The sequence below is a fragment of the Lipotes vexillifer genome, unplaced genomic scaffold (genome assembly GCF_000442215.2).
Source record: "Lipotes vexillifer unplaced genomic scaffold, Lipotes_vexillifer_v1.1 scaffold2030, whole genome shotgun sequence".
NCBI lineage: Eukaryota > Metazoa > Chordata > Mammalia > Artiodactyla > Lipotidae > Lipotes > Lipotes vexillifer.
In genome coordinates, this window is record NW_006791849.1 from 1,352,027 (window position 1) to 1,362,983 (window position 10,957).

Genomic DNA, 10,957 nt, shown 5'->3' on the forward strand with positions numbered 1-10,957 from the left:
GGGGGAGGGCTGAGAGCGGCCGACCAGAGGCCCATTGCTACCGGAGCTGAACCAAGCATCAGCTAGCGGTCCTCAAAGCCCTCCATGCCCCAAACGTAGGGAACCCCGCGCAGTCCCAGCCTTTTCTCCTTACTTTCCTTTCACTTCCTCCTAGCGAGACGCGCTCGGCCTACCCACACCTGGTCATTAGCACTCTAATTGTTAACATATGTAGAAGGTTCACCTCACAGACAGGAAGTGAGTGCTCGAAAAAGGGTGCTCTGGAGCATTCTCTTGATTGTCAGAAGTGTCCCTGAATTTCACTACTTTTGTTGGGGGCAGGGGCAGGACATTAATTTTAAACGAACATAGTAATTGCATGATGCATCTCAGCCTCAAATTGTCAAAATGAGGGGAAAAAAGGCACACCTCAGAATGGAGGAAGTAAGGCATTAGCGTCTCATTTAATCCTCACAGCAATGCCCTGAGGTAGATGCTGTGACTCTTACTTTCAGATGAAGTAGAATGAGGCACAGAGAAGGGAAGTAACTTGCCCAAGGTCACACAGCCAGGAAGTGGCAGGACAAGTGCTCAACTGTACAGCTGTCTGATGCCAACAGCTGGACTCGGCCCTGCCCCATGTGCCGCTTACAGCTTGGCTTGACCCTGGGCCCTCATCGTGAACTGCCCTGGCGCCCTGGATGATGACTTTCCAACTCCTTGTATCTTATTTCCCAACTGGACCCTGAGCTTTTTAAGATCCAAGAATCCCTTATTCACAGCATGAGACTGGGAGGGCACAAACAGGTACTCAATGCCAGCTCATTTTTTCAGGGATATAAAATAATATTAGACCATGTAAGAATCTGCAATTTCTTGTCCACTTCCACAAGGGAGGATTCTTGTTTGCTGGGTCAATTCTGTGCTTCGTTGTGTAGAAGCTGAGTAATGGGCAAAGGAGGTAATACAATAGGGAGGTGATGCAGAGGATGGAGGGATCAGAGAGAAAGGGGGTTTTGCGGAATATACAAAAGATTTTGGAGTAGCTGTCGGTGTGGGGAAGGATGCTGAGAGAGATGGGCTATTGGAATTTTCAGGGGAAAAGTAGTAAATGTTTTAATGGCTTGCAGTTATATTCTGTGGAATTGCTATTTCTTGCAGCCCCACACCAGACTGAGACTGGACTCACTGGGACCCTGAGTTTATCTGGGTTTGTCTGCGACCCTGAGCTTACCCAGTGCTTACCTTTTTTCTCCAGCTTCTTCATGTCCCTCAGCTTCTCCACATTGTGGGGGTCATTCAGCCACAGCTGCATGCGCACAAAGGGCTCCCGCCCCTTCAGGCTCAGCTTGTGCCAGGGTTTTGGTCGGGACAGCAGGTCAGACACGGAGCCCTGTGTCAGTCCCAGGATGCTCTCCCCAAATAGCCGCTGTCCTGGAGACAGGGGAGGAGGGCAACCTGTAACCCCCAGGCTGGGCAGAGGTGCTCCCAGGAGACACAAGAAATAGGCCAGAGACATGGGAGAACCTAGGGAATGTCTCCACTGACTCAGAAGGGAGGACTAGACACATGGGGGAACCCACACCCAGTGAGTATCTGGAAGAGACCTTTCTGCAAAATATGAGATGGGGGCGGGCTGACAGCTACCAAACAAAAATGCTTTCATAATTTAGATCTTCTTCACTCCTAGGGGATCCCTGAAATTGTCTGCAAACTTCATGTGTACAAATTAGTATCACCTTGTCAGAGAGTAAGTTGACAGGTTTTATCAAAATGTCAATGTGCACATCCTCTGATCCAGCAATTCCGCTGCCTGGGATTTACCCTCCAGTTGTATGTGCCCAAGGGCACAAAGACGCATATGGACACAGTTTCAGAGGCAGCGGGAAACTGGGAACAAGCAAAATGCTCATCAGTTGGGTAAAAAATGTGGGGCGTCCATGGCCTGAAAAATTTTGCAACAGTGACAAAGAATGCAGGTGGTCTATTCATTCTAAACTGGAAGGGTGTCCACAAACAGGGTTAAATTTTAAAAAGCAAGTATAAGGACAGCCTATGTGTAATTTCATCTATCTAGAGAAAAGAAAAGAAGAAACTAGGTGAACATATATTCTTGTATGTGTTCAGAAAGTGTCAGAGAAGGGGGAGGCAGGGGAGATTTTACTTTTTTATTTAAATTTTAATTCTTTTTTTCTGTACTATTTGGTATTTTTAAATAAAGATGCCTTATTTTTCTTATAGAAATTGTAGTGAAAAGTTGGGGCTTGTGTGTATCCCTCTCGGAGGGGGGCTTGACTCCCATTTGAGACTTGGAGGAGTTTGTGATTCAAAAAATTAAAGAATCCAGATTTCTCCTCTGTGCTCCCAGCACTGGATCAGGATTGTGTTAGAGTCTCACTGTTACTGGGATTCTCTAAGTCCTCCTGGAAGGAAGTTTTGAAAGCTGTGGACTCAGGATTTTAGGTCCTTTTCAGGCCCGTCTTGACCTCCCTTGTGTCCCACTCTAGAGACCCAGGTCATTGTCAGATGCCTCCCAGAGGGTCCTGGATGCCCCAGGGCTGACTGGCACCTGCAGGCAGGACCCCAGTGCCTGGGATCTCACTGCCAGCACTTTCCTTAAGGCAAGTAGGAGCCAAGTGGGGCGGGAGGCAGCATCCCTAATTCCTGCCACCCTGTACCTAGGTTGTTGTCTGTGAGGACCTCTTTGACCCTCTTGGTGATGGAGTATGTGTCCAGCTCGGGGGACATGGCCACAATCTCCTGGATGCCCCCTGTGGTCTGGCTGCCTGAGTACATCTTTCCACCCAGCGAGGAGCTGGAGCGTCCCTCCGGCTGCTGGTTCTCCTTGCTGCTCTCCAGTGTCAGACTCAAGGGCTCCTGGGATGTCTTCTCCGGCGGCTCCGTGGGACTAGGGGGTGGGGATGGCGAGGACCTTGGTTCAGTGGGACTGGCTGTGGGCCACAGAGAGACAGAGAAGGCGGTTACTCCAATCTGGCATTGACACACATGGTTTGGGCAGGCTTGTTTGCTAGAGCCAAGAGTTGGCGGCACCCCTTTTGCAACCACCATAGTGATATCTCAGGCAAGGACCGTCCTGGATGTGAAAACTAGCAGATGAAAGTTAGATGAGGAATAGGATATCCCCATAGTCCCAAAGTATCTCCCCACAAGAGACTTATTAATTACAAAGGGAAAAATAGTAACTTTACAGTACAGCTACCTGCCAGACACCACCTTAACCAAGTGATCAAAGTTAGCATCACCAAATCATAGGACAAATAAACAACTGGTGCCTCCTGATACGATGTACTGATACGAAGGACACAGCATCACTTCTGTGATATTTCCGCCCAAAGTGCACAGTCTGAATCTAACCACGAGGAAGCATCAGACAAAGGTGAACTGAGCCAGTCTACAACATAACTGGCTTCTAGTCTTGAAAAATGTCAAAACTGAAAAACAAAGACAGGCAGAAGAATGGTCCAAACTGAAAGAGACTGAAGAGACATGACGACTAAACTACAAGTTATTCTGAATCTGATCCTGGACAGGGAAAAATAAAATTATATCAAGGTGATTACTGGGACAACAGAGGAAAGTTGAATATAGATGGTGGGTTATGTAACAGTATTGTTATTATTGTAAAATTTCTCATGCTTGGGAAATACTTGTTGGAAACATTTAGGGGAAAAGGGACATGATGTCTTCAATTAATTTCTCGAATGGTCAAGAGAGAAAGAGCACGAATATGGCAAAATTAGCAACTGGTGAATCTGTGTGTAGAGGGTCTAGGAAGTTGGTTCTATTGCTTCAACTCTGTGGTAAATTAGAAATTACATCAAAATTGAAAGTTAAGGAAAAAAAGGAGTTGGCAATGACCTACAAGTCCAACTACTGGGCATCAGCTAAATAAAATACAGTGAGTCCCTGCAGCAATTAAAAATAATGTAATGAAAAGATGTCCACATAAGATGAGTAAGTTCTGGGATCTGATACACAACATGGTGGCCGTAGTTAACAATCCTATACTACATGACAGCTGCTGTGAGAGTACAGCTTTAATGTTCTCACTATAACAACAAAATGGTAATTATGTGAGGGGAAGGATGTGTTAACTAACCTTACCATGGTAAACATTTTGCAATATATACATCTACCAAATTGTTACATTGTCTACCTTGAACTTACACAGTGTTCTATGTCAAATATATCTCAATAAAACTGAAAAAAGAACAAGAAAAGATGTCCACAGTACCTTGGCATGTTAAAAGGAAGTGAGTTTTAAAACCACATTTTTCATTTGTCAAAAGACATTTTGTATGAACGTATATTTAAAAACCACTTAGAAGTTATCTTGGGTGGGGTGACTTTGTCGAACCTCAGTTCCTGAGTCTGTTAAATGGGACCGTAAAACAAATAGCGCTACACTTGCAACTATCCTACTCAGGGCCTGGAGAGGACTCGAGATAATGCGGATCACCTCTTGAGGAATCAGAGTCACCCACTGGACTTTCCAGCGTGAGCTGAGCCTCCGGACAATCCAGGGAGGGCAGGGGACGTGCCTAGGGAGGTGCCCCTAATAGGGAGGGGTGTGTGGTACAGGGTGTCTAGGAATCCCTGTGCTGGTCCACAAGGTGCCTTCCAGCGAAGTAGGAAAAGGTACCTCTTCCTCAAAGTGTTTAACTGGTGCCTGATGGAAATTTGTTAAGATAAACATAAAAATGTATGATAAGTAGGAAGTAGAGGGAGCCCCATAACCATCCTGCAGTGGCTTTGATTCTAGAAAGGACATCCTGAGCCTCTCTCTGCTCTAGATGGGTTCTTCCTTCCCTGTGGACAACAAGTAGATCACTCTGATCAGACCACTCTCATGCTTCAGAACCTTCCATGGCTCCCCACTGCCCCTTGCACAAGAAACGTGTACCTCCTTGTCCTGGTGTTTAAGGCTCTGGACTCTGTTGTCCCTGCCCACCTCACAGACCTGGAGCAATTCACAGTTCCCTCAGTTACCCCTCTCCCCAAAAACCTCCTAGGCTCTTCTAAACCCCTGTGCCTTTGTTTAGGCTGGTCTTCCCACTCTGAAAGCCTTCCCCCTAACCTTGAACTCCTATGTATCCTTGAAGACCCAGTCCCAAATGCCCCTTCGCTGAGGTGTACACCTTTGGGGTCTAAGAGCACCTTGACTACAAATCGTCACACTTCACTATAATTCCTTGCTTGTGCCAGATCTCTTCCTTACTAGATACAACAACAACGATGATGGTGACGACAATAATTCATGAAGCTTCCTTTTACTGAGCACTTACATGCCTAGCATAGTGCTATGTGTTTTACACCCATGATGTCAAGTCACCTTCATAACACCTGTAGGAGGTAGGTATGATGGTATCCCCTTTTACAGATGAGGCAGCTGAGGCTCAGAGAGGTCAGGCAATATGCCTAAGGTCACAGAGTGGCTAGTGGCAAAACCAGGACTTGAGCTCAGGTATGCTTATGCCCAACATGGTCTTCTCATCTACTAAATACCAGCCCCTGGAAGGCAGAGAACATATATTAGTCTTAGAGCCTGGGGAAGCAGGAGGTGCTTTTGAGTGAATACATTTCAGTCAGGACCACTCAAATCTCTGTTTCCACAAACCTGGGGTCCTGGTGTCTTGATCTGTGGGTAAGCAGGGGACAAGATGTCCACCCTCATCTGCACTTACCTCCCTTCCCAAACCGTGTATGATCCTGCCTCCCAGCCTTTGCTTTTGCTGTTTCTTATGCCAAGAACACTATTCTTGATTGTCTTTGCCTAACTCTATCCCTACCTCAAACCCTTCCATTACAAAGAAAAAACAAACAAACAATTAGACACTGGGGAAATGCCAATAAAAATTATGAGATACCACTTCATACTCACTAGGATGGCTACAGTAAAAAATGGAAAAATAGCAAGTGTTGGCTTGCTGCTGGAATGTAAAATGCTGCAATTGCTAAGGAAAACAGTTTGGAAATTCCTCAATAAGTTAAACATAGAATTACCATGTGACCCAGCAATTCCACTCCTAGATATATAGCCAAAGGAATTGAAAATGGGTGATCAAAGACATGTTCATGAATGTTCATAGCAACATTATTCACAGTAGCCAAAAAGTGGCTTACCGCTCCAATGGGCTATTATTTAGCCATAAAGAAGAATGAAATTCTGACACAAGCTATAGCATAGAAGAATCTTCAAAACATCATGCCAAGTAAAAGAAGCCAGACACAAAAGACCACATATTATCTTGATTTCATTGATATGAAATGCCCAGAACAGGTAAATCCATAGAGTCAGAATGCAGGCTTGGTTGTTGCCAGGGGCTTTGGGGGAAGAGGAAGTGGAAGTGGAAGTGACTGCGAATGGGTATGGGATTTCCTTCTGGGGTGATGAAAATGTCCTAGAATTGTACAGAGGTGATGGTTGTACAACACTGTGAATGTACTAAATGCCACTGAATTGTACACTTAAAAAAATGGCTAAAATGGTAAATCTGGCTTGTGAATTTTACCACAATTAAAATGAATTAATTACAATACACCACAACACCAAAAAAAAAAAAAAAAAGGATTCGGGACCCTTTCACAAGTGTGGGCTCTAAGGTGGAAACCCTAGGAGGCAGGGGAGTCTAACAGCTACCAGTCTTGCGTTCTAATCCTGGCTCTGCCACTAACTGGCCAGTGACCTTGGGCAAGTCACTGTGCTATTCAGACCCTCAATTTCTTCTTTTGTAAAACTGAAGGACAAAGAGTTCCTATGGTCAAGATTAACACAAAGATTAAAGAAGAAAACACTGTAAGTGGTTAGCATTTGTGTGACAAATGACCGCCGTCATTATAACAGTTGTATTAGTCCTCAATTATAAAATATTATAAAATATTTCAAAGCTATAGAAATGTACAGAAAAGTCCTCCCTCCCTTCCCTGGACCTATCACCTTAATAGATGTTAACACTGCCCTATTTGCTTCAAATTTCCCTGTTTGTTTTAAAGAAAAAAAGGAAGAGAGACAGCCAGAGCCCTCTGGTCCCCTCCCAGTCTCTTCCTGGCCCCTCCCTGCCCAGAGCAGCCCCTCCTCGCAGGCAGGTGGGTGGTGGCACCTTTTTTCATTTCTTGTCTGTGGGCATTAACTTCTAAAATAAACATCATCACTGGGAGGTAAGATTTTGTTCCCTGACATTATGTTTCAGGTACTTCTCCTGTTGATACCCACTGATCTGGTTCATTTCTATGAACCTGAGATATGGTTTTTGTCCTATTGACCAATCCCCACTTTAGAAATGGACAAACTGATTGAGCTGAGGTCCTTGGACTCGGAGTCTGGCGTCTCTTTGTCTCTGCCTTTCTCTGGCCTCAGCAGGTAGGTCAGATGTCCTGTCCTGGCAGCCATCCCCCTCGCGGCCTGCGTAGGCATCTCACCAGGGCCTTGATGGATCTGCCCACTGATTGTCACTGGGGAGGGAGCTTGAGCTCCCTGGAGTCCCCACCTCAGGGCCCCAATCCCTCTACTCTCAGGTTCTGTAACTCTGGGCAACTCTCTGAGCCTCAGTTTCCTCACCCAGGAAAAGTTCAGACTCCACCCTGCCTGTGCATCATTAATGGATGGATAACAGCTGCCCAAGGCCCCGTGCTAAGAAGGATTCTGAGGCTGCATGCTGGACTGCTGGGAGAAAGAGATCATTCGGCAGACTCCTGAAGGGATGGGAAGGAAGGTGGGGCTCCCACTTGCTCCACGCACCCGGGCGCCACCTAGAGGTTTAAAACCAGCGCCTGTCTGGCTGAAGGAAGGATGAAAGGGGAGCAGGGACACCAACTAGGAGCAACCTGCACTCTTTAAGGGCAGCAGCAGTGGCGCCGGGACTGTGGGGACGCAGAGGGGGCCAGACCCAGGCAGTGAAGCCACTGCACAGACTGGAAGAGTGAGGGCTCTTGGCACTTCTGGGGCCCTGTCTACACTCACCCTGGGAGGCGCTGGGCTGCTGGCTGACGGCCTGGCCGAGCTGGTCCGAGAGCCACAGCTGCATGCGGATGAAGGGCTCCCGCCCCTTCTGCGTCAGCTTGCTCCACGGCTTCGGCCGGGACAGCATGTCACTCACACTGCCCTGAGACAGACCCAGCACCTGGGGATGGGCAGGGCAGGAAGGGTAGGTCAGCAGGTCCCTGGCCATCCCCTCCACCACTCTCCCCAAGAACCTTAAGGCCCACTGTTCACTCCTGTTCTGAGAGGCCAGGGCTGCCTTCATGTATTCTTCACTCCCCAGGTGCCTGCTGTGTGCCTGTGCTGCACCTGCAGTGCCCTTCCTGATTTCCCTCCATCTAAAAATCCTGCCTCAGGACTTCCCTGGCAGTCCAGTGGTTAAGGCTTCGCCTCCCAATGCAGATCCCTGGTCGGAGAACTAAGATGCCACGTGCCGCGCGGCCAAAAAACCAAAACGTAAAACAGAAGCAATATTGTAACAAATTCAATAAAGACTTTAAAAATGGTCCACATCAAAAAAATCTTAAAAAAAAAAAATCCTGCTTGGACTCTAAGACCCCTTAAGTGCCCCCTCCTCCAGGAAGACTTCCTGTGTCTCCCATTCAGGTCATTTCTCCTTCCTCTGAGCTTATGACCCTTTGCCTGCTCTTCTGCTATGGCCAGAGGTGACGTTTAAAACTACTTAACACGGACTTCCCTGGTGGCACAGTGGTTAAGACTCCGCGCTCCCAGTGCAGGGTGCCTGGGTTCAATCCCAGGTCAGGGAACTAGATCCCACATGCATGTCGCAACTAAGAGTTCGCATGCTGCAACTAAGAAGCTGGTGAGCCGCAACTAAGGAGCACGCCTGCTGCAACTAAGACCCGGCACAACCAAATTAATTAATTAATTAATTAAAAAAATAAATCTACATTTTAAAAAGAAATAAAACTACTTAACAACTGGTACCAACCACCCCCGCCTCCCCTCAAGCTAGGCTGAGCCTTAACCCTTTAGTGGATGGACCATGGGAGGGGTGGAGGGTACCCGAGCAGGATCGGGTAGGTGGCTATTTCCTAACCAGATGGAAGGGTTTCACAGCTTTAACAACCGCCTTGCCCTTGGCTCCCCTTCCTCCAGTGCCCAGGGACAGCTGGAAACAGGAAAAAGGGCTTTTGGGGTCACACAGACCGGGGTCTGAATCCTGCTTCTGCCCAGTTCTTGCACACGCACACGCGCGCGCACACACTCACACACACATTCTTTCCAGACCATGGACGTGGGATGGGGGTCCTCCCTCCCCAGGCCCCGTGCTCCAGGCCCCAGAGCCTCCGAGGGTGGGCCCCCGCCATCTTCACCTTCTCCCCGAAGATCCGCTGGCAGATTCCATTCTTGGCCAGCTTCTCCTTGACCTGGCGCGTCAGCTCCAGGGTGTCCACCTCACGGTACATGTACAGCTCGTATTGCTCGGGGGTCAGGGGAGGCACGGTGGGCTTCAGCGTGCGGGGCACGTAGGCCGGGTAGCAGGCCAGTCGCCCGCTGCTGCCCCCCTCGGGGCCGCCCCCCTCGGCCTTGAGCTCACCCACCCTGGGGGGCTCGTCCTCGCTCCCGGCCGCTTCCTCCTCGGGGGCCGTGGGCGCCTCGTCCCCACGGGGCCAAGCCCTCCCGCTGGGCTGGCCGGAGTAGCTGGAGGAGGAGGAGAGTGCCGGGGAGACGGAGGCGTAGGGGCGGCTGAGGAGGCCGCGGTCCGAGGCCCAGTGGTGGTCGAAGTAGCCGGCATCGCCGATCTCTGACTTGACCCTCCGGATGATGCTCTGCACAAAGGCGGCCGGGGACAGCACCGTGAGGGATGTCTGTGTGGCACTGCTGCTGGTCCCCCCACTGCCAACAGCACCGCCGCCGCCACCACCCTCCTCCTGCTTGACGTGGGTCGGGGCCCCGTTCTGGCTCACGGAGGCCAGCGAGGGCCGCTCTGGGGGCGAGGGAGGCACCGAGCGGCCGCGGGGGCCTGCCTCCATCTCCAGTAGGGCCTGCTGCTGCGCTTGCATCTCACGGCGTGCTTGTTCCAGAATGTTCTTGATGGCATCTTCTGAGGTGCTGGCGGGGGCTGTGCCATTGGTGATGCTCAGTGGGGCTGTTGAGTTCTTGGGCTCACCTGTGGGAAAGATGACAGGGTGGCTGGAGGCCCATGGTCTGAGCATGGATTGAAGGGCAAAGATGTTCACAGCACAGTATTTATACCAGCAAAATGTTGGAGGCAACCTCTTTGTCCAACAGCTGGGGATTGGTTAAGTAAATTAGGGTCCATCCCTATGACAGAATATTAGGCAGCCATTAAAAATCAGGTCGACAAATTATACTCCAAAAAAGATGTTAAAAAAAAAAAAAGGAAAAAAACTTACAGAAAAAAAAATCAGGTGCACAGTGAGATTTTAGCACATGTGGAGAAAATGCTCATGGGGATAATATAACACTGAAAAAAGACTTTTGCATATGCTGTGATCCATCTATGCAGATAAAAGCAAGTCCCAGAAGAGGACACACAGTATAACCTGCTTTCTAATTGAGCTGCGAAATAAGCAATGTATCACTTAGTGAAAAATCTTTTTTTTTAAGAGTGGTAAACAAAAAGGAACAACAGAACATTGTTTCCCTCTGCCCTCTTAGTGGCCTTTGCCATGCTGAGGTCTCCCCACCCCTGGACCAACCCAGATCAACACAGCCCTACCTCTATTATCTGGCTGTGCAGTCTATACCCTAGTGGATCCTCACAGCCCCAATTTTAATTTCCAATTAAAAAGCAATAGAGAGCTTCCCTGGTGGCGCAGTGGTTGAGAGTCCGCCTGCTGATTCAGGGGACACGGGTTTATGCCCCGATCGGGGAAGATCCCACATGCTGCGGAGCGACTGGGCCCGTGAGCCATGGCCGCTGAGCCTGCGCATCTGGAGCCTGCGCTCCGCAACGGGAGAGGCCACAACAGTGAGAGGTCCGTGTACCGC

At 48.9% G+C, this 10,957-nt stretch overlaps 1 protein-coding gene across 1 annotated transcript in view; it reads right to left on the minus strand.

Annotated features, from left to right (window-relative positions):
- Positions 1-10,957, minus strand: part of CUX2 (cut like homeobox 2) — a 266,751-nt gene that overhangs the window by 4,612 nt on the left and 251,182 nt on the right. The window contains exons 17-20 of the mRNA XM_007464869.1: positions 9,316-10,112; positions 7,961-8,120; positions 2,658-2,930; positions 1,225-1,413 (exon numbers count right to left, since the gene is read on the minus strand). Of these exons, the coding sequence (XP_007464931.1) occupies positions 1,225-1,413; positions 2,658-2,930; positions 7,961-8,120; positions 9,316-10,112 (1,419 nt within the window). The remainder of the gene's footprint in view (positions 1-1,224; positions 1,414-2,657; positions 2,931-7,960; positions 8,121-9,315; positions 10,113-10,957) is intronic.